General features: G+C 42.7%; 1 protein-coding gene across 1 annotated transcript; it reads right to left on the minus strand.

Annotated features, from left to right (window-relative positions):
• Positions 1-1,598: 1,598 nt before the first annotated feature.
• LOC118359595 (solute carrier family 17 member 9-like) lies at positions 1,599-24,766 on the minus strand. Its single transcript, XM_035738112.2, has 13 exons — positions 24,016-24,766; positions 22,911-23,108; positions 17,667-17,806; positions 16,933-17,032; positions 16,408-16,538; positions 11,186-11,282; positions 9,582-9,678; positions 9,032-9,119; positions 8,873-8,907; positions 8,632-8,747; positions 6,851-6,906; positions 6,703-6,732; positions 1,599-6,251 (listed from the first exon to the last, which is right to left on the minus strand). Exons 1-13 carry the CDS (start codon positions 24,147-24,149, stop codon positions 6,073-6,075), a joined length of 1,401 nt encoding a protein of 466 aa, XP_035594005.2. The 5' UTR covers positions 24,150-24,766; the 3' UTR covers positions 1,599-6,072.
• Between the last annotated feature and the right edge of the window lie 150 nt (positions 24,767-24,916).

Genomic DNA, 24,916 nt, shown 5'->3' on the forward strand with positions numbered 1-24,916 from the left:
TCTAGCGAGACCTCCTATAATAGTTTACTCTAGCGAGGCCCTCCTATAATAGGTTACTCTAGCGAGACCCTCCTATAATAGGTTACTCTAGCGAGACCTCCTATAATAGGTTACTCTAGCGAGACCTCCTATAATAGGTTACTCTAGCGAGACCCTCCTATAATAGGTTACTCTAGCGAGACCTCCTATAATAGGTTACTCTAGCGAGACCTCCTATAATAGGTTACTCTAGCGAGACCTCCTATAATAGGTTACTCTAGCGAGGCCCTCCTATAATAGGTACCTCTAGCGGGACCCTCCTATAATAGGTTACACTAGCGAGGCCCTCCTATGGTAGGTTACTGTAGCGTGGCCTTCCTATAGGCTAGTAAGTACTCTAACAGGGCCCACTGAAGGCCAGAAGATGTGGGGTAGGTTCCTCTTGTGGACCACTCATCATGATTATGAGTAAGCTGCATGACCTCTGCCATTTCGAGACAATTTGAGTCTACCCATCTTAAAATGACGACTTTGTTCCACCCTTCCCTGTCCCCACCCTTCATAACTACAAACTGTCAAGTCCAGTTAGATCAGAGGTCTCAGAGGAAAGGAGACAAGAAAAGGTATCTGTGTTCAGACTATTTGAGGCATGGTGTAAAGTGCATTTCCTGCTTGCCTTCCGTATGGGACCTGTCGTCTGCAGTCTTCAGATTGTGTTGCAGGTGTAAAATAAAATAAAATCATCAACAGTGTCAGACTTTTATACATTTACAATAACTACATTGCCTAAAAACCCACAACTCCCTGCTCCAGCCATCATAATATTTTGAATTCTATGTTGCCTATCAACTAACTACAGAACTCAATGGCTTCAACCACAACCATCCAATCCTTGGTCTCCGACTCCTCCCCCCCCATCCATTGCCCCTGTGACGGCCACAAGCCACCGGTCTCCATAGTAACCTGAGCCTTTGGTCCCTTGAGAGTGGTGTTGTTGGGTTGGGTTGACTGGCGTCTGGCCGTTCACACGTGGGGCTGTGCCAGCTAACCAACATGGCACACAGCGTCCTGCCATATGGTGCCATCCCATACATACCGCCAGCCTGGCTGAGGCTGGGCCTGAAGAGAGGGAAGGGGAGTGTGAATGGGAGAGACCTGCCTGCACCAGTTGCCACTCCACAGCTGAGACACGGAGAGATCTGGGGATGGTTGTTTGAGAGCACATGGTGCCCACTATAAGGTGCATGTTGCTTTTCTGTTGTTTTACTATTGCTCATCAGTTATCACAACGTTGTGTGTATGTACAGTTTCTACAACAAGTATGGTAAAGTACAAAAAACAGAAAAGAAAGTAGAATCCTTCTGAGTGGCCATGATACAACAAAAAGGAAAGAAATCTGATTGGGGAGGAACAAGTCTTTGCAATCTTAAAGAAATACATAAACACACACTGGTATTTCTTCTTTCTAAAGTGAAGCAAAACAATAACTGTGCTGCCTTTTTCCAATGAGCTACTTTGTGTCTGATTAAAAGCACAGTGCTGCCCCTGTGTGGTAGGAGGTGAAAGTACATGTCAAACAAACCACATCACTCAACTTAAAGAATGGTCAAACAACTCACTACAGATGACAAAATAGTTATTTATTTCAAGTTCAATAAAATAAGCTTACAAATACAACAGATTTTTGAAGCAATAGAATACTGCATTTATTTTGCATAAACATGTTGCAATCTTTTATTTTATATATAATTAAAATACATATCTCACATTATCTTATCAAAAATAATCGTTAGTACGCTTTAGCAGGAAGCCATACAGCTTGGTGACATGGTGGGCGGAAGCATAAAGTCAGAAATCTATGGTTCTAAGTCTCTGGGCAGAACTACAAAGCTGCGTTGTGTTACTGTGTTTTACAAAATGACACAGAAGCAAAACAAAGGACGGCATATGAGAGTGGGTTGGGATCAATTCAATCTAAAATCCATTTAAAGAAAATTTAAAAATCCTGATTGAGATGCCATTTTTCTATTAGAATTTCAATTCACTCACTGATTTTACTGAATTCCTACTGGATGGACATCAACGCTGAATTGACTGAATTCCTACTGGATGGACATCAACGCTGATTTGACTGAATTCCTACTGGATGGACATCAACGCTGATTTTACTGAATTCCTACTGGATGGACATCAACGCTGAATTGACTGAATTCCTACTGGATGGACATCAACGCTGATTTTACTGAATTCCTACTGGATGGACATCAACGCTGATTTGACTGAATTCCTACTGGATGGACATCAACGCTGATTTTACTGAATTCCTACTGGATGGACATCAACGCTGATTTTTACAAAAATCAGACAAGCAATGAAGGCATTTCAAAACAATCATCAGCTAAGGCAAGTTAAATGAAAAGAGCTTTAGAATAAAGTTCTCAGCCAGTTTATGTACTCTAAAATGTTGGATATTTAGTTTACAAAAAAGTAAACAAACAGACCACAAATTGGTCAGAGAAAGAATGGCAGCGCTTTTGTACAGTAACCTGTCACTAATATGTGCGTTACCTCTTGTATGCTAGGCCCTAATGTATAAAGCAGTTATATATGTGAGTTTACTTCATCTATGCATCTACAGGTAAACACTGATTATGCTTTCAGTAACAAGAACATTTCTATCAAAAGTTCAAAAACAGAACTCTGATTCGACGCCATCCTGTTTGACCTTATCGTGACCGGACCGTAATCAAGGCCGTAGTTTCCCAGAATTCAGCTGCCCAGGAGCCTTTATTCCAGCATCAGTGGACTTTACTGATCGGTTCTCCAAGTATACCCCAAACTACAAATCCCACAATACCACTGAGGTCAATGCCAACATCATCCAGGCGTTGTACACATGACTTTTTGAAGACATTCTGCCTTCAGACAACTTTCTATGGGTTTAGCTTAAGAGCCTATGTGGCCACTCATAATCAACTAGAATAATAAGAAGACAGATGATTCAAATGATTATACTGGATAGGGTAAGAAAAGAGTAGATGAACTTCAGACTCTTTCTTATTCAGCGAACGATCAGCAATTGGTAAAGCATTTGGTGACATGAAACAAGACTGAAATAATTGCCTTCACTTATATCACAACAACTGATAAATAGTGATTTTGAAACAAATGTGAAGGTGAATAAAGATGGTCCCCATGTACTAACCACAAATTCCACCATCTTGAATCATAAATACAGTTGAAGTCAGAAGTTTACATACACTTAGGTTGGAGTCATTAAAACTAGTTTTTCAACCACTCCACAAATGTCTTGTTAACAAACTATAGTTTTGGCAAGTCGGTTAGGACATCTACTTTGTGAATGACACAAGTCATTTTTCCAACAATTGTTTACAGACAGATTATTTCACTTATAATTCACTATATCACAATTCCAGTGGGTCAAAAGTTTACATACGCTAAGTTGACTGTGCCTTTAAACAGCTTGGAAAATTCCAGAAAATGTCATGGCTTTAGAAGCTTCTGATTCTGAGTCAATTGGAGGTGTACCTGTGGGTGTATTTCAAGACCTACATTCAAACTCAGTGCCTCTTTGCTTGACATCATCGGAAAATCAAAAGAAATAAGCCAAGACCTCAGAATATAAATTGTAGACCTCCACAAGTCTGGTTCAAGAAATTTCCAAACGCCTGAAGGTACCACATTCATCTGTACAAACAATAGTACACAAGTATAAACACTATGGGACCACGCAGCCATCATACCGCTCAGGAAGTAGACGCGTTCTGTCTCCTACAGATGAACGTACTTTGGAGTGAAAAGTGCAAATCAATCCCAGAACAACAGCAAAGGACCTTGTGGAGATGCTGGTTGGAAACAGTTACAAAAGTATATATATCCACAGTAAAACAAGTCGTATATCGACAGGAAGAAGCAACTGCTCCAAAACCACCATAAAAAAGCCAGACTACGGTTTGCAACTGCACTTGGGGGCAAAGATCGTACTTTTTGGAGAAATGTCCTCTGGTCTGATGAAACAAAAATAGAACCGTTTGGCCATAATGACCATCATTATGTTTGGAGGAAAAGGGGGAGGCTTGCAAGCCGAGGAACACCATCCCACCCGGGAAGCACGGGGGTGGCAGCATCATGTTGTGGGGGTGCTTTGCTGCAGGAGGGACTGGTGCACTTCACAAAATAGATGGCATCATGAGGAATGGAAAATTATGTGGATATATTGAAGCAACATCAAGACGTCAGTTAAAGCCAAGTTAAAGCTGGGTCACAAATAGGTCTTCCAAATGGACAAGACCCTAAGCATACATCCAAAGTTGTGGCAAAATGGCTTAAGGACAAAGAAGTCAAAGTTTTGGACTGGCCATACAAAGCCCTGACCTCAATCATATAGAACATTTGTGGGCAGAACTGAAAAAGCATGTGCTAGCAAGGAGGCCTACAAACCTGACTCAGGTACACCAGCTCTGTCAGGAGGAATGGGCCAAAATTCACCCAACTTATTGTGGGAAGCTTGGGGAAGGCTACCCGAAACATTTGACCCAAATTAAACAATTTAAAGGCAATGCTACCAAATACTAATTGAGTGTATGTAAACTTCTGACCCACTGGGAATGTGCTGAAATAAATAATAGCTGAAATAAATCACTCTCTACGATTATTCTGACATTTCACATTCTTAAAATAAAGTGGTGATCCTAACTGACCTAAGAAGGGACATTTTTACTCGGATTAAATGTCAGAAATTGTGAAAAACTGAGTTTAAATGTATTTGGCTAAGGTGTATGTAGACTTCCTACTTCAACTGCACATGTATTTTGACTCAGACAGAGTAGCTACTAGAAGCCTACTGTGTCAGTATCCCACTGTGGCTGATAAAGCTATACACCGTAATACATTCACTTCTTGTCACAGTTGGATTTCCTCACCAATGACATCACATCCTGCCCAGACTATGAAGTAACCATAACAAACAGGGAACCATCTACTACATGACAGTTGGTTGCCTCATCAGCTGTGGGGAACTGCAACAACCAAGTCTCCTTTAAGTGCCCAAACTCACAGCAAATATGACAAAATCTCAACAGTCTCTTTCTACATACATTCTGGATTGACAACATAATTGACATATACTGTAAGTCATAATATCATTTTTTAAAAATCTATATGATTGAGGTATCCGTATTTGAACATGTCATGCAATTATGTTCATAAAAATAAGAATAATAACCTTAGGTCTTCTTAATTTAATACAAAACAAATCCTTCTAGCTAAGTGTATGTTGAGGCTACAGTCTCTCTGTAAGAGCTTGAGATGAAACATAATGCAGTGAGGCACACTGACAAGATGATGAGCATGTAACCATGGATATGAAGACGATGGCAGATCAATTGTATAGAACATCAGAGTGGGTTTATGGGTGATTAGTCCCCTTCTAATTAGATGTCACTCACTGTCATGTCTGAGGCTGGGAGAGGGACTGAGTCTCACCTACTAGTGCCCCCCTCCCCAAAAAAACCTTTCTTGTTCAGTCTACATTCCCCATACTCTCACCAGAGCAACGCCTCTCTCCACAACCACAAACACACATCCTGCTCCGTCTACAACTGTCAAACTGACTAAACCAACTCAAACATCTGTCATTCTCCTTGTGTTCCTCCAACATAGACACAGACCTGGGTGTGAAACCAGTTTCTATGACTACTACTCCACAATCCCAGCCCAACGACGGCTGACGATCAAACATTCAAACACTTGACTAGAAAGATGATTTAAACAATATAGATAATATGTTGTAGCACGATGACCTGACATGCTGCTTTTCAAACAGCTCTGAGGCGGACTCATTCACTTCTGTTATCGCTTCGTCTTGATACGTTTAACAAGCCAGGGTTCTCTCTCTTCTCATCCCATAGTTAAGACTCCGGTGTGCATTCTGTGTTAGACAGATGTGGTTTCTGGTCCTATTTTAGGGACTCAGATGTGGATAGTGCTGAACCTGGTCCCGTTTTGGCCCCTCAGTTTCATAGGTGGATGTTCTGGTAGCAAGCTGTGGTTCCCATATCCCAACATATGAATTTAGATGTGGATGTTGTGGTAGCGGCCCTTGGAGGAGTCGATGTCGACCCGGCGAGCCTCAGCGAAGGCCAGGAAGGTGACCAGGCCCACCAGGTTCACCACAGTGATGAGGGCAAAGACAGATGCCCACGACCCTGTAGCCTCGATCAGATACCCCGAGAAATAAACCATCAGCACACCTGGAGAAACCCCCACACACGATCAGATACGCAGGGAAAATACAACAAACACAATACACTCAGACACACTGAACAATTTCTGACAAAGGCATACCAATTTAGCACATGAAACAAACGCAGACAGGCACAAAGAGTTCAGCCTCCCATTCCCAGCTGTGTGAGGTATAAGTAAATCGATTGAAATGTCAAAAACCTAACTGAAGCCATAACTGTCATGCTCTATTCCCTCAATGAGTTCTGACAAACTCTTTTCATTCCAGTATGAAATATGCATAGAGGCAATGCGACTGGTTAGAGACACAACCCAAAGTTTTGCCTTCAGAACAACCAGATGAATTATTTGTATCAGAAGTTAATGAAAGGGTAAACCAACTAGTTCTGTAACTGCTGGTGAAAGATTCATCACAGAGGCTTCAGCTTTAGTTTATAGTCCCTCGGTACAGATGCTTACCTGAAAAAGATCCACAGGTATTCATAACACCTGCAATGAAAAATAGACACATTTGTAATATCTGACAGGACTATAATATTCATTAGAAGGAATACAGAAATGTGAAAAGTGTTGAGAGGTTGATGAAGTGGTTATTGGTGTATCATACCAAACAGAGCCCCAGCACAGGACGGAGCCAGGTCCTGAACGTTCACAGACACACCACTGGAATCCAGACACAACAGTATATAAGGGGCTATATAAGGTGCTATACAGACTCCCAATCTGAATGTTACATGAATTGCTTCAGGTATTGCTTCATATTGAGTCATAACTTATAAATGTGACAGACCAGAGTCATACAAAGATAAGTGGACCTACATAGTGGCTGTTTATGTTCACGTGATCTATTCCATGTCTACATCCTACATTTATCAGTCACATACATAAACTTACCAAATTCACATAGAAATGTGAGTTATAGATCTGTCATTCACATTGAATGCAAGTATAAGAAGCAGTAGATATGTTCTATGCTGCCCTTTCTGAAGTAACATTTTTGTGTCTTTTACATTTGGTTTTGTACACCAGCTTCAAACAGCTGAAAATACCATATTTTACTTTAGTATTCAGACCCTTTGCTGTGAGACTCGAAAATGAGCTCAGGTGCATTCTGTTTCCATTCATTATCCTTGAGATATTACTACAACTTGAATGGAGTCCACCTGTGGTAAATTCAATTGAATGGACATGATTTGGAAAGACACACACCTGTCTATATAAGGTTTGACAGTTGACAGTGCATGTCAGAGCAAAAACCAAGCCATGAGGTCAAATGAATTGTCCATAGAGCTCTGAGATAGGATTGTGTCGAGGCACAGATCTAGGAAAGTGTAGCAACACATTTCTGCAACATTGAAGATCACCAAAAATACAGTCATTCTTAAATGGAAGATATTCGGAACCATCAAGACTCTTCGTAGAGCTGGGGTCCTGCCAAACTGAGCAATCAGGGGAGAAAGGTCTTTGTCAGGAAGGTGACCAAGAACCTGATGGTCACTCTGACAGACCTCCAGAGTTGCTGATGGGAGAACCTTCCAGAAGGACAACCATCTCTGCAGCACTCCACCAATCAGGGCTTTATGGTAGAGTGGCCAGACGGAAGCCACTCCTTAGTAAAAGGCACATGACAGCCCACTTGAAGTTAGCAAAAAAGGCACCTAAAGACTCTCAGACCATAAGAAACAAGATTGAACTCTTTGGCCTGAATGCCAAGCGTCACGTCTGGAGGAAACCTGGCACCATCCCTGTTTTTCAGCGGCAAGGCCCGGGAGACTAGTCAGGTTCGAGGGAAAGATGAACAGAGCAAAGTACAGAAAGATCCTTGATGAAAACCTGCTCCAGAACGCTCAGGACCTCAGACTGGGGCGAAGGTTCACCTTCCAACAGACAACGACCCTAAGCACACAGCGAAGACAACACAGCAGTGGCTTCGGGGCAAGTCTTTGAAAGTCCTTGAGTGGACAAGCCAGAGCCCAGACTTGAAACCGATCAGCATCTCTGGAGAGACCTGAAAATAGCTGTGCAGCTCCAACCTGCCAGAGCTTAAGAGGATCTGCAGAGAAGAATGGGAGAAACTCCCCAAATACAGCTGTGCCAAGCTTGTAGCATCATACCCAAGAAAACTCGAGGCTGTAATCGCTGCCAAAGGTGCAGCGATTAAAGGGTCTGAATACATATGTATATTTCCATTTTTTATTTGTAACTTAAAATGTCTCTAAATCTGTTTTTGCTTTATCATTATGTAGATTGATGAATATATTTTTTAGAATAAGGCTGTGGAAAAAGTCAAGGGGTCTTAACACTTTTCAAATTCACTGTAGTCAGAACCTAGGCCTAGGGGATAGTGGTCTAGAGGCTAGGGGTGTGATTGGGGACGTGCATTAGTACCTGTGGCTGAAGGTGGTGAGACCCATTGTGGCAGAGACAAAGGCCACAGCCAAGGGGAAGGTGGTGGTGCCACACAGTAGGAGGGTAAACACACTGGACACACCCATGGAGAAGAACTGAAGAGGACAAACAGAGGAACAGACACACACACCAATTTCATTAAATGGGTCCTTCAGGCAAATCCGAAGTTAACTTGCAATGGTAATTTGTGGACTGAATCTGGAACAAACTACTACAGTACCTGCATAAGCTTCCTCACAGCAGCTGTGTCATAACCTAGAGAGAGACAGAATCAATGGGACAAAGATCTAGATAAAACCCTTGACCATCACATAAGGGTACCAAAACAATGAAGCTTTTATTTAGTTTCCTGATGTCAGACCAGCATTCCGATCTGTACCTTTGCTGATGAGGTGGTCAGAGAGACAGCCACTGAAGAGTGAAGAGGGGATGGACACAAACCACGGGATAACGTTAAACACCCAACCCTGAGGGGAGAACACCATCACATTTAACACCAAGAACATTGATAACAGCTTAGAGAAGGACATTAAGACAATTGGTTTAAGTGATTATAGGAATATCATTAATATGTAGCGACAAAATGCCCAACTTGATTTACATATTTTTTTCCTACAACTTCTTTTGAAATGGTTCTTGTAATTACTTTATGTCGTTGATTACATGAGGGAATATCTCAGTTCCTTAGCTAGCAGGGTTCCACATCTGCACCATGTCTACAGCACCCTCTATTGGTGTTACACAGGTCTGTCAGATGCAGGGTCTGACTAGCTTTGAGTCCATTTCTATGAACACTTAAGAATGTTTGTTCTCTTTGTCATTCCAGCCTTGAACTGAAATATGGAATTTCGAGTTTTGTTTTGTCTTCTGAGGGGTTGGATTGGGAGAGGAGTGAGAGGGGTAGGATAGTGGGGGGGTTGTTAAGTTACCTTGGCATCAGGGAAGGTGTCCTTGAAGTACGTTGGTAGCCATGATAACAATGTGAAGAAGGTGCTTGCCGTGCAAAGGTGCGTAATAATCACAGCACTGAAGGGCAGATAATCACAAAAGAGAGAGAACAAAAATATATAAATAAGTTAGTGTACCACTTCTATGACTCATAGGCGACACCATTTTAAAGCCCCAAAATACAAGGTGCTACATTGAGTGTACAAACTTTCCATGATATAGACTGACCAGGTGAATCCAGGTGAAAGATATGATCCCTTATTGATGTATCTTGTTAAATACACTTCAATCAGTGTAGATGAAGGGGAGGAGACAGGTTAAATAATGATTTTTAAGCCTTGAGACAATTGAGACATGGATTGTGTATGTGTGCCATTCAGAGGGTGAATGGGCAAGACAAAAAATGTAAGTGCCTTTGAATGGGGTATGGTAGTAGGTACCAGGTGCCTCCGGTTTGTGTCAAGAACTGCAATGCTGCTGGATTTTTCACACTGAAGTTTCCTGTGTGTATCAAGAATGGTCCACCACCCAAAGGACATCCAGCCAACTTTATACAACTGCAGGAAGCATTGGAGTCAACATGGGCCAGCATCCCTGTGGAACGCTTGACACCTTGTAGAGTCCATACCCCGACGAATTGAGGCTGTTCTGAGGGCAAAAGGGGCTGTAACTCATTAGGAAGGTGTTCCTAATGTTTTGTAAACTCAGTGTATACACGAGTCATTACTGGCTATAATGACTCATGTATAGGCCCCCACCACAGTTTACTTAATGTGCCTATTCAACATAATATCAAGCAATATCAGACTGTTGATTTGATATTATATATTTTATCAGACTGTTTCAATAGGATCCTGAGTGGCGCAGCGGTATAAGGCACTGCATCGTAGTGCTAGAGGCATCACTACAGACCCGGGTTCGATCCCAGGCTGTATCACAACCGGCCGTGATCGGAAGTCCCATAGGGCGGCGCACAATTGGCAGAGCGTCGTCTGGGTTAAAGGAGGGTTTGGCCGGGGTAGGCAGTCATTGTAAATAAGAATTTGTTCTTAACTGACTTGCCTAGCTAAATAAAGGTTAAATAAAATACAAAAATAAATTAAATGGCTCTCTCCACTGACCTTTACTCATTCATGAACTTAACAGTGTCGGTCCGTGATATTAATCCACGCTCACACCAACCCTCACCCACATAATCGGCAACATTTGCTCTTCTGTTTAGTTGTTAGTTTAACTATGAGCCATTACAGGAAATGAAACCAATGAGCCTGACAAGTCCTGTCATTGTACACAGGGCGGATCAGTTGCATGGTCTGCTATATGGTTCTATAAATAACAGCCAATAGAGAGGCACAGAGGATATGAATGAAGCCTTTGAGACGGGAACATCTGCAGGGAACTGAGCTGATCAGAAAGGAGAGAGACTACAGAACTGAATCAATGTACTAGACCTCTATTTCAGTCAGTTAGGTACAGGCTGTTATTATATCTCCACCTCATTCAAGACTGCAGGCAGTCAGCTGTTTAGACTGTCCATTCACTCTCTCACACACACACACATCATTGAGTGTGGGCCTTATCTCACCAGACAGCAGGTTGTTTGAAGAGGCGCAGCCAGTGTCTCCTGGACAGTTTGGACTGGGGCCCTCCACTACCCAGTGACTCCAATGTGATGATAGGACCTGGAACAAACAGACAGGCAGACAGAGAGAGCAAGAGAGAAAGAAAGAGAGAGCGAGAGAAAGAGACGCAAAGAGAGAGCAAGAAAGAGGCAATTCTGAGCTCAATGTGGTGCTTAGAGGTAGTTCATAACAGCGATAAGGTCAGATGGCTAACCCTGTACATAGCATCTTTATTCATTGTGTATTTATTCCATGTGTTATGATTTTTTTCTATATTTTTCTCAGGCATTGTTGGGAAGGGCCCGTATGCATTTCAGTGTTGTTCTACATATGTTGTTTACAAAGCATGTGACAAATACAATTAGATTTGAGTGACATCAAATAACACCACTTGCAGAAAAAAGTTGAGCTGTGAAATTGAACATTTGTTAACTTTCAGTTAGATATGCATATTCTCATTACCACACAGATTCATAACACACCCAGAACACACACACGCCATCTTGGTTAATCCAAGATGGCGTAGCAAAGCAGAAGTGTTTTGCCATTGTCCCGTGTAAATTACTTTTTTTCTGTCTTTTTTGTATATATTTCAATATTTTTCCTCTCTCTTTTTCCATTTTAAAATATAACATACCTTCCGGCAACCCACCTCACCCAATTGTGATACGGATCTGCTATTTTTAGACCTCATAGCTAGAACCTCCTGGATAGCCTGGATAATACCCACCAGTCTGCACAGCGCGATATCAACCCTGAGCTTATCGGATTGCTTTTCTCCACTACTTCACCAGATTCCTGCCGTAAGCTTTGGACCATTACTCCAGAGTGGCCCAGCTCCGAAGCTAGCCTTGAGCCAGGCCCATCTCCCTTCCTGCTCAGTGGACCCTATGATCACTCGTCTACACAGCTGATACCTCCCAGACTCTTCACTAACACGACTAGAAGCCACGACATCACCGGATTCCTTCCTACTCCAGCTACAATACATCTTTTGCCATTTGGCCTGGACCATTTGTCGACACAGAGCCCCGCCGATCCATCACAATTGGTCTGACAATGTTATCCTGTCCGATGTGCCCTCAACCGACCTTTGTTGGTGAAGACGCTTCTGCGCACCGGCCTGCTAACTTTAGGAACGCCATGTCCCCCGCTTGCTAGCCTAGTAACAACTACCTAACAGCTTCCCTGTTTCATCTATTGCTGTTCACTGGACCCTGTGATCACCTGGCTACATAGCTGATGCCTGCTGGACTGTTCATTCATTAATTAATCACGGTACTCCATTTTTGTTTATTTTGTTTATCTGTCGGCCCCAGCCTCAAACTCAGGCCCCGTATGTAGTTAATTTACCCTCTCTGCCCATTCATTGCCATTTTACCTGTTGTTGTTTTTGTCTTAGCTGTTCTTGTCGTACCCGTTGTTGTCTTAGCTAGCTCTCCCAAACAACACCGGTGATTGCTTTATGCCTCGCTTTATGTCTCTCTAATGTTAAAATGCCTTGTATACTGTTGCTTAGGGTAGTTATCATTGTTTTATTTTACTGCAGAGCCCATAGCCCCACTGAACATGCCTCAGATCCCTCTTTTGTCCCACCTCCCACACATGCAGTGACCTCACCCAGCATAACTAGTGCCTCCAGAGATGCAACCTCTCTAATCGTCACCCAATGCCTAGATTTACCTCCACTGTACCCGCACCCTACCATACCTATCGGTACATTATGCCCTGAATCTATTCTACCACACCCAGAAATCTGCTCCTTTTATTCTCTGCCCCCAACGCACTAGACGACCAGTTTTGATAGCCTTTAGCCGTACCCTCATCCTACTCCTCCTCTGCTCCTCGGGTGATGTAGAGGTTAAGCCAGGCCCTGTGTGTTCCCAGGTGCTCTCATTTGTTGACTTCTGTAACCGTAAAAGCCTTGGTTTCATTAATGTTAACATCAGAAGCCTCCTCCCGAAGTTTATTATACTCACTGCTTCAGCACACCAGGCCAACCCTGATGTCCTTCCTGTGTCTGAATCCTGGCTCCCATCCCTAACTACAACATTTTCCATCAAGATAGAACTGCCAGAGGGGGAGGAGTTGCAATCTACTGCAGAGATAGCCTGCAAAGTTCTGTCATACTTTCCAGGTCTATGCCCAAACAGTTCGAGCTTCTAATTTAAAAAATGAATCTCTCCAGAAATAAATCTCTCACTATCGCCGCCTGTTATAGACCCCCCTTAGCTCCCAGCTGTGCCCTGGACAGCATATGTGAATTGATTGCCCCCCATCTATCTATCAAACGACCACCCCTCATCACTGTCAAATGCTCCCTAAAACACTTATGCGAGCAGGCCTTTCTAATCGACCTGGCCCGGGTATTCTGGAAGGATATTGACCTCATCCCGTCAGTAGAGGATGCCTTTAAAAGTAATTTCTTCACCATCTGAAATAGGCATGCCCCTTTCAGAAAATGCAGAACTAAGAAAAGATATAGCCCTTGGTTCACTCCAGACCTGACTGCCCTCGACATGCACAAAAAACATCCTGTGGCGTACTGCACTAGCATCGAATTGTCCCCGCGATATGCAACTTTTCAGGGAAGTCAGGAACCAATACATACAGTCAGTTAGGAAAGCAAAGGCTAGCTTTATCAAACAGAAATGTGCATCCTGTAGCTCTTATTCCAAAAAGTTCTGGGACACTAAAGTCCATGGGGAATAAGAGCACCTCCTCCCAGCTGCCTACTGCACTGAGGCTGGGAAACACGGTCACCACCGATAAATCCACGATAATTTCAATAAGCATGTCTCTACGGCTGGCCATGCTTTCCTCCTGGCTACCCCAACCCCAGCAAACAGCTCTGCACCCCCCGCAGCGACTTGCCCAAGACTCCCCAGCTTCTCCTTCACCCAAATCCAGATAGCAGATATTCAGAAAGAGCTGCAAAACCTGGACCCGTACAAACCAGCTGGGCTAGACAATCTGGACCCTCTCTTTCTAAAATTATCCTCTGAAAGTGTTGCAACCCCTAATACTAGTCTGTTCAACCTCTCCTTCGTATTGTCCGAGATTCCTAAATATTGGAAAGCTGCAGCGGTCATCCCCCTCTTCAAAGGGAGTGACACTCTAGACCCAAACTATTACATACCTATATCCATCCTGCCCTGCCTTTCTAAAGTCTTCAAAGGCCAAGTTAACAAACAGATCACTGACCATTTCGAATCCCACCGTACCTTCTCCGCTGTGCAATCCGGTTTCTGAGCTGGTCACGGGTGCACCTCAGCCACGCTCAAGGTACTAAACAATATCATAACCGCGATCGATAAAAGACAGTACTGTGCAGCTGTCTTCATCAACCTGGCCAAGGCTTTCGACTCCGTCAATCACCACATTCTTATCAGCAGACTCAACAGCCTCAAATGACTGCCTCGCCTGGTTCAGCAACTACTTCTCAGAGAGAGTTCAATATGTCAAATCGGAGGGCCTGTTGTCCGGACCTCTTGCAGTCTCTATGGGGATACCACAGGGTTCAATTCTCGGGCCGACTCTTTTCTCTGTATATATCAATGATGTCGCTCTTGCTGCGGGTGATTCCTTGATCCACCTCTACTCAGACGACACCATTCTGTATACATCTGGCCCTTCTTTGGACACTGGGTTTACAAACCTCCAAACGAGCTTCAATCCCATACAACACTCCTTCTGTGGCCTCCAACTGCTCTTAAAACGCTAGCAAAACTAAATGCATGCTCTTCAACCGATTGCTGCCCACACCTGCATCGCTACTCTTGTCGGTTCTGACTTAGAATATGTTGAAAACTACAAATACATGTGTGGCTAGACTGTAACCTTTCCTTCCAGACTCATATTAAGCATCTCCAATCCAAAATTACATCTAGAATCTGCTTCCTATTTCACAACAAAGCCTCCTTCACTCACTCTGCCAAACATACCCTCATAAAACTGACTATCCTACCGATCCTCGACTTCGGCGATGTCATTTACAAAATAGCCTCCAACACTCTACTCAGCAAACTGGATGCAGTCTATCACAGTGCCATCCGTTTTGTCACCAAAGTCCCATATACCACCCATCACTGCGACCTGTATGCTCTCGTCGGTTGGCCCTTGCTACATGTTAGTCGCCAGGCCCACTGGCTCCAGGTCATCTACAGCCTTGGCCAAAAGTTTTGAGAATGACACAAATGTGAATTTTCACAGTCTGCTGCCTTAGTGTCTTTATATAGTGTCTTTACCTTCTGCCGCCCCAGTTATTCAAACACAATCAGCATGACAGAATGATCTCCAGCCTTGTCCTCATCAACACTCACACCTGTGTTAACGAGAGAATCACTGACATGATGTCAGCTGGTCCTTTTGTCGCAGGGCTGAAATGCAATGGAAATGTTTTTGGGGGATTAAGTTCATTTGAATGCAAAGAGGGACTTTGCAATTGCAATTCATCTGATCACTCTTCATAATATTCTGGATTATATGCAAATTGCCATCATACAAACTGAGGCAGCAGACTTTGTGAAAATTAATGTGTCATTCTCAAAACTTTTGGCCACGACTGTATAAGTCTCTGCCTTATCTCAGCTCACTGGTCACCATAACAACACCCACCTGTAGCACGCGCTCGAGCAGGTATTTCTCAATGGTCATCCCCAAAGCCAACACCTTCTTCAGCTGCCTTTTCTTACAGTTCTCTGCTGCCAATGACTGGAACGAATTGCAAAAATCGCTGAAGTTGGAGATTTATATCTCCCTCACTAATTTTAACTATCAGCTATCTGAGCACCTTAACGATCGCTGCAGCTATACACAGTCCATCTGTAGACAGCCCATCCAACTACCTACCTCATCCCCGTATTGTTTTTATTTACTTTTTTGCACACCAGTATTTCTACCCGCACATCATCATCTGCAAATCTATCACTCCAGTGTTAATTTGCTAAATTGAAATTACTTCACTACAATTGGCCTGTTTATTGCTTTACCTCCTTACTCCATTTGTACACACTGTACATAGATTTTTCTATTGTGTTATTGACTGTACGTTTGTTTATGTGTAACTCTGTGTTGTTGTTTTTTGTCGCACTGCTTAGCTTTATCTTGGCCAGGTCGCAGTTGTAAATGAGAACTTGTTCTCAACTGGCCTACCTGGTCAAACAAACAAACACACAAACCTTACCTTCCCCTTTGAGCAGGTATTTCCACATGCAGTACGCCCAGAGGACAGAGAGCATGCCTGACACATAGAACACACTCTCCCAACCATACAGGTCCAGCATGAGGGAACCAGCCCCCCCAATCACCAGTGTTCTGCAGGAGACAACAGCATGGTCACACACACACAGACGGTAGTTCAAAGAGCTTTAGCTGTGCACCTCATTGTGTATTTATGGTTTACTACTAAAATGGCAAAACAAGAACATCTGTGGAGAGCTCCTGACTGGAGACGTCTGTGGCCCCCTGATGAGCTGTTTATGACCAGCCCAAAATTACATGTTGTCATCCCTCCCAAACTCCAATGATAAATGTCTGACCCTGGCTTCCATAGCACATGACCTTAACAACAGCAGTAGAATCTGCCCAAAGGCACAGATCTAGGACTAGTTTACCTTCACCCAAATCTATCCTAAACCCTTAGTGGGGGAAATGCAAAACAGACCATAGATCGGCGTCTAAACAGGAAGTGCTGCAGAGCTAGACTCACCCCAGGTAGGAGCCACTGCCCACAGTGCTCATGAGGAATCCTCTCTCACTCTCCACCACCTTCTGAGAACACAGGCTGGCCAGAGACGGGTAGTGGACACCTAGAGGTACACATACACACATTCAATGACTCTGTTCACCAGTTACAATCCCAGTTTCCCTATGTGTCCCTAGTCATAATCCCAGTTTCCCTGTGTCCCAAGTCATAATCCCAGTTTCCCTATGTGTCCCTAGTCATAATGCCAGTTTCAAATCAAATCAAAGTTTATTTGTCATGTGCGCCGAATACAACAGGTGTAGATGCTTAATTACAGTGAAATGCTTACTCACAGGCTCTAACCAATAGTGCAAAAAGGTGTTATGTGAACAATAGGTAAGTAAAGAAATAAAACAGTAAAAATACAGGCTATATACAGTAGCGAGGCTATAAAAGTAGCGATGCTTCATATAGGCACCGGTTAGTCAGGCTTTCCCTATGTGTCTCTAGTCATAATCCCAGTTTCCCTATGTGTCTCTAGTCATAATCCCAGTTTCCCTATGTGTCTCTAGTCATAATCCCAGTTTCCCTATGTGTCTCTAGTCATAATCCCAGTTTCCCTATGTGTCTCTAGTCATAATCCCAGTTTCCCTATGTGTCTCTAGTCATAATTAGTGCGCTATTTAGGAATACATAAAGGAGTGATTTGAGATGCAGCCAAGCTTTTCATTAGCCCCCAGTGCCCAGTGACCCCTGACCTTGCAGCAGCCCCATAAGGAAGCGGGCCAGTGTCATGGAGAAGATGGGCTGAGAGCAGAAGTGGGCCAGGACGGGCGTGAAGGCTGTCATCGCCCCCCAGGCCGCCGCAGAGAGGAGGAGCACCTTCTCACCTCCAACCCTGAGGGACACAGATGGAAATAATACTGTTAATATAACTACAGACACTCTCCAGTAATATAACACTATTGTTACTGTTACAATTGTACAGTCTCACCTCCAGCCCTGAAAGAAAGTCATAACATGGTTATTACTACAGTATTACAATACAGGTCAAACCTTGAGGGGAAGAGATGTTATATAACATTATCATTACTACTACACTACTAACCCCCTCCTTCAACCCTGAGGGGAAGAGGTGGAGTTATATAATATTATCATTACTACTACACAACTAACCCCCTCCTTCAACCCTGAGGGGAAGTGGTGGAGTTATATAACATTATCATTACTACTACACTACTAACCCCCTCCTTCAACCCTGAGGGGAAGTGGTGGAGTTATATAACATTATCATTACTACTACACTACTAACCCCCTCCTTCAACCCTGAGGGGAAGAGATGGAGTTATATGACATTATCATTACTACTACACTACTAACATTATCCCCTCCTTCAACCCTGAGGGGAAGTGGTGGAGTTATATAACATTATCATTACTACTACACTACTAACCCCTCCTTCAACCCTGAGGGGAAGTGGTGGAGTTATGTAACATTATCATTACTACTACACTACTAACCCCTCCTTCAACCCTGAGGGGAAGAGATTGAGTTATATAACATTATCATTACTACTACACTACTAACTACTGCCCCCTCCTTCAACCCTGAGGGGAAGAGATGGAGTTATATAACATTATCATTACTACTACACTACTAACCCCCTCCTTCAACCCTGAGGGGAAGAGATGGAGTTATATAATATTATCATTACTACTGCACTACTAACCCCCTCCTTCAACCCTGAGGGGAAGTGGTGGAGTTATATAACATTATCATTACTACTGCACTACTAACCCCCTCCTTCAACCCTGAGGGGAAGTGGTGGAGTTATATAACATTATCATTACTACTACACTACTAACCCCCTCCTTCAACCCTGAGGGGAAGAGATGGAGTTATATAACATTATCATTACTACTACACTACTAACCCCCTCCTTCAACCCTGAGGGGAAGAGATGGAGTTATATAACATTATCATTACTACTACACTACTAACCCCCTCCTTCAACCCTGAGGGGAAGAGATGGAGTTATATAACATTATCATTACTACTACACTACTAACCCCCTCCTTCAACCCTGAGGGGAAGAGATGGAGTTATATAACATTATCATTACTACTGCACTACTAACCCCCTCCTTCAACCCTGAGGTGAAGAGAGTGATGAAACAAAGATAATGTTGACAGTTACGCTCGATATACAACCTAAGGGACAGACACAGTACTATAACCCCATGATAACAATTCAACCTTGAGGGAAGATATGTATAGGCCTATGCATCTCAACAGTGCAACATGCATTTCCTCATCTACCTTTCTTCATTCGAACTATTCTTAAAAACATGGACATACACTAAACAACCATATAAAACACAACATGCAAAAATGTCATTTATTTTATTGAGTTACAGTTCATTAAAGGAAATCAGTCAATTTAAATAAATTAATTAGGCCCTAATCCACGGATTTCACATGACTGGGAATACAGATATGCATCTGTTGGTCACAGATACCTGAAAGAAAATGGGCCTCAGGATCTCGTTACGGTATTTTTGAGCATTCAAATTGCCATAGATAAAATTAAATTGTGTTCCTTGTCCGTAGCTTATGCCTGCCCATAACATAACCTCACTGCCACCTCTTTTCAAAACGTTGACATCAACGAACCGCTCACCCATACGGCACCATACACGTGGTCTGCGGTTGTGAGGCCAGTTGGACGTACTGCCAAATTCTCTAAAACGACGTTGGAGGTGGCTTATGGTAGAGAAATGTACTTCCCTTGCAACAGCTCTGGTGAACCTTCCTACAGTCAGTATGCCAATTGCACACTCCCTCAAAACTTGAGACATCTGTGGCATCGTGCTGTATGTCAAAACTGCACGTTTTAGAGTAGCCTTTTATTGTCACCAGCACAAGGTGCACCTGTGTAATGATCATGCTGTTTAAATCAGCTTCTTGATATGCCACACCTGTCAGATGGATGGATTATCTTGGCAACGGAGAAATGTTCACTAACAGGGATATAAACACATTTTTGCACAAAATCTGAGAGAAATAAGCTTTTTATGCGTATTGAAAATTTCTGGAATCTTTTATTTCAGTTCATGAAACATGGGAACAACACTTTACATGTTGCATTTATATTTTGGTTTAGTGTAGATGAAACCAGGTTATCCAGTTGTTTCCAACAAGAGCCTTTCACCTCTCCTGTGTTGTCAGAACAATGCAATTGAAGAAAAGAAAACAAGAAAAGGGAGGCTACTTTTAAGCAACAGGGCAAAGGGGTGTGGTATATAAGCAATATACCACAAACCCCTGAGGTGCCTTACTGCTATTACAAACTGGTTACCAACGTAATTAGAGCAGTAAAAATAAACATTTTGTCATACCCGGTCTGATATACAATGGCTTTCAGCCAATCAGAATTCAGGCCTCAAACCACCCAGTTCATAATTCCAATGAATAGCTCCATATTTCCTGGTTCCTTCCTCTAACATCTGAAAGGACTGAACAGATATCAGGAGTGATATGAAAATAGCTTCAGGTTTCTGCCAAATGTGTTTAGACCAAATATGCACTGCTCTAGTAGAGTTTAGTCAAAATACTATTTCACTTCATTGATTTTGGGGGGTGGAGTTGAAAGCAGAGGCTTCTGAACTTGGAACTCTCTGATGACTTATTTCTGTTGACATGTGACATGACCCTGAGCTTCTCCTGCCATGTGAAGAGATTGAGAGAATGATTTTACGAACACGTTTTACACTGATATTTCAGTCTGTAGGCCATTTACATGTCTTGGTACTAATATTTCTAACCAGGAAACAACTGTTAGGCAGGGTAATTAAGAAAGTACTGACTGGATGATTTGATCCACTTTGAATGGGAGCAGCATACAAAGAAAACACAACTAACCAGTAACGTCATTCCTGTAACCAAGAGAACCGCACCCTTTTCACCACCTAGACACCGGCACAAGTGCTGGGTCTTCCTCAAACAACAGAGACATTATCATACTAACAGTCACATACTTCCCTTCAAATTCCACTCATGACTCTTAGCCTCTCAACCTCAAATCTCCCCAAACGACACTCCATTCATACTCTACAGCAGGGATATTCAACTCTTACCCTACGAGGTCCGGAGCCTGCTGGTTCTGTTCTACCTGATAATGAATTGCACATACCTGGTGTCTCAGGTCTAAATCAGTCCCTTATTATAGGAGAGGAACAATGAAAATAAAGAGTTTGAGGGCCTTACAGCTTGTGCAGTAGAATCTCTCTACCATGACATTCTATCACCATCCCTCAGTTCTTTTGCTTTTAGGGCCAATGGGTAATAGCATTGTAATATGGTGTTTTTAAAGTGAATATGATTCATATAAAATGCCTTGTTTTATAGGCTGTATTGTCCTGATGGAGCAGCTGTAAGATGTAAATTGTAATAGGAATATTTAAAGAAGCTACATCACACACACACACACACACACACACACACACACACACACACACACACACACACACACACACACACACACACACACACACACACACACAGTATTCAGACTCCTTCCCTTTTTCCACTTTACGTTACAGCCTTATTCCAAAATGAATTAAATAAACATTCTCAATCTACACACAATACCACATAATGAAATCAAAAAAGGTTTTGACATTTTTGCAAATGTATTTTTATAAACAAAAATACCTTATTTACATAAGTATTCAGACCCTGTGCTATGAGGTGCATCCTGTTTGCATTGATCATCCTTGAGATGTTTCTACAACTTGAATGGAGTCCACCTGCGGTAAATTCAATTGATTGGACATGATTTGGAAAGGTGTCAATATAAAAGGTCCCACAGCTGAAAATGCATGTTAGAGAAAACACCAAGCCATGAGGTCGAAGGAATTGTCCTTAGAGCTCTGAGACAGGATTGTGTTGAGGCACAGATATGGGGAAGTGTACCAAAAAATGTTTACAGCATTGAAGGTCCACAAGAACACAGTGGCCTCCTTCCATTTAAGAATGATGCTCTTTCTACTCTTTCTTGAACTGGCCGCCCGGCCAAACTGAGCAATCGGGGGAGAGCGGCCTAGGTCAGGGATGTGACCAAGAACCAGATGGTCACAGACAGAGCTCCTCTGTGGAGATGGGAGAACATTCCAGAAGGACAACCATCTCTGCAGCACTCCACCAATCAGGCCTTTATGGTTAATAGCCAGACGGAAGCCATTCCTCAGTAAAAGGCACATGACAGCCCAATTGAAGTTTGCCAAAAGGTACAAAAAGAATCTCATAACCATGAAAAACAAGATGTTCTCTGGTCTGATGAAACCAAGATTGATGCCAAGCATCACGTGTGGATGAAATCTGGCACCATCTTTACGGTGAAGCATGGTGGTGGCAGCATCATGCTGTGGGGTTGTTTTTCAGCGGCAGGGACTGGGAGACTAGTCAGGTTCGAGGGAAAGATGAACTGAGCAAAGTACAGAGATCCTTGATGAAAACCTGCTCCAGAGCACTCAGTACCTCAAACTACTAGGAGCTAGGACACACTGATTATTAATGTATTGATGACATTATGAACACTGTGACTCTGTAGCAGCTGGCAAAGTCACTGTATATTGCTTTGACTTCGTACCAGCCTCTCAGCTTGATAAAGGGCCTGTCTCCATGATTTTTTTGTTGCTTCTGCTCTGGAGGGATTATCCCTGAATTATTGTAATAAAGCAGATCGATTTTTAATTGATATTACCAACAACTGCTCTTCTTTTTGTTCACTAAAATCCCAAACAGACGTGTAAAACAGACAAAGTTTTAGGCTATTTAATTCTCAGATTTCAGGGTTCATAGGACCCCATTGTCCATCTGTGTTTAAAAGTGAATAAACGTAATGCAATGGACACTTTTTATTCTAGATATTGTATGGAATGAGAGCAGCTGCAGGTTGTGCAAACAGGCAATAAAGTATAATCATCTCCTCTTGTTGCCCACCTGTCGCTGACGTAGCCTCCGAGGACCTGTGTGAAGCAGTAACCCCAGAAGAAGCTACCCAGCACCATGCCCTGATCCCTCTTGGTCCAGTTGAACTTCTCCGCCATGCTAACGGCACAGATGGGCATGGCCACGCGGGCACAGTACAGCAGACAGGTCCCCAGCAGTAGCACCACCGTCCATACCCGCGCCAGGGGTCTGCATAGCGGGGACAGAGGACATAAGTGTGACTAGCAGAAAACAGGGATGTGTGTGAGAGGTACATTAATGTGTTCGGTGTGTGTAAGTGACAATATGTGTGGGTGTGAGTAAGAGTAGGTGTGATATTCTCAGTAAAACCAACATCTGTGCATTTATTCTGATTGTTTCTTGTAAATGGCAAATTGGAACTTAAACTAAACCAACTACGCATTTTCACAGAACTTGAAACGTCTAAATTTGACTGGGCTAAATTGTGTTAACTAGATAGGTTAGGCCTAAATCTCATTATATGATAATTATTTGAGTGAATCTGGCTGAATTCTTAGTTGGCAAGTCAAAGCAAAGATTAGGCTATCATGCCTTTAATAAAATTCCAGGAATGCCTGACTATCAGACTTCCTAGACCTAGATTAAAGCTTTTAAATTCCCCAAAGCTATGTGTGTGCAGCTTAGTAAAGTTAGCTTTAAAATAATCTTGAGACCACCAGTTGACAGGCATCTGATTAATAAGAAAGTCGAGTATTTATTTGGGAATGTCCCTCCTAGCAGTGTTACATTTGGACTCAAAAGTAGCAACAACGTATCAAAAACAAAGCTACATGTGTATGAGTGGTAGATTTAATGTTTGCTGAAATCAAGGGAGAAACATTTTCTGAAAATATAATTTGCCAATGCCAACAACACATTACAGTAAACTATAGAGGAGCCGGAATCATTGCAAACTTGTATGGCATTTGCTAAATAAGGAACTAACAATCTCTCATATGTTATTATATTATGTGTGGTTAAATACATACAAAGAAAGGGTGTGTCATTTCCTTATGGTAGTTTTTACGTTGAGATGAACACTTCTAGACTGTGGGAAAAACGTGAGATTGGCTACTGGAAATCGTCGTAAATTTACCTTGGCCAATACGTATTCGGTTCACTCCACTTCTTCTGATGACCTCCAGCGACCCCGGTTTTGTCTGTGTTTTTTTCTTTGAGGCAGACCAAATCTGGACTAGAGTTCTTTCCATGTTTTTGCAGAATTGCCATTCAACGAAAGAGGTATACGATTTGATGTCTCCTGCACTTTTACAATTCAGCGCAGTAGGCTATGGAATGAGTGAAGAAAGTCGACAAAAATAAACGCTTGTTCGATGTTCGCGATGATACCGATGTATCATTTCCTTTCGATTACCGTGTAGGCCAATCCATAATGTTACTGCCGTGTGATAAAAAGTGCATGGGTGATTAGAGACGGATCGCCTTGAGTTTGACGATAAATCCACGTGTCAGTATTTTTTTCAGCCACGCAGTTCTTCCTGCCAACAGTAGGTTACATCGGAAGCAGCATTAAAGAAGCGACTCAGTCCTTTTCAAAAAAACAGCATGAATTTGGTCAGAGTGAAAATTCCCAGTCTTCTTTACCCGCGGCATGGCTATCCGGTTCTAGCGCTTCACCATGACTGTGCAATATTCTAGACATTATATTCTTCCCTGAATGATACCCGATCGGATTGCACAGCAAAAAGAGAGAAAAAACAACTAATGTCCCAGGCATAGGATACCACAGAATGTTAGTCTATAATGGCCAAATCATCCTGAATTTCTCAACTCATGTTTGACGTTGCCCTGCTGCGATGTGATTGGCGTTGTCATCCTTGCTCATAGGACAGCCAGTGATGCTGCATAACGTATTCAGAGTTGGTTCATCTGCCCTAGGCTGGATGAGGTATCAACTACCAAGAATCGGCAGTCGGCACCGTTATATAATAACCTGCAATCAGATGAAAAAAGTAAGATTCCTGCACACGTTGGTG

Source organism: Oncorhynchus keta, chromosome 27 (assembly GCF_023373465.1).
Source record: "Oncorhynchus keta strain PuntledgeMale-10-30-2019 chromosome 27, Oket_V2, whole genome shotgun sequence".
In the NCBI taxonomy this organism is placed as follows: Eukaryota; Metazoa; Chordata; class Actinopteri; order Salmoniformes; family Salmonidae; genus Oncorhynchus; species Oncorhynchus keta.

Excerpts from the sequence above, each read along its gene's own strand:
- LOC118359595 (XM_035738112.2), bottom strand. The coding sequence starts at position 24,149 with ATGGCAATTCTGCAAAAACATGGAAAGAACTCTAGTCCAGATTTGGTC. Across the intron at positions 23,109-24,015 it reads CCGAATACGTATTGGCCAAG|ACCCCTGGCGCGGGTATGGA; the intron begins GTAAATTTACGA and ends CCCGCTATGCAG. Across the intron at positions 17,807-22,910 it reads GGAGGCTACGTCAGCGACAG|GGTTGGAGGTGAGAAGGTGC; the intron begins GTGGGCAACAAG and ends TGTGTCCCTCAG.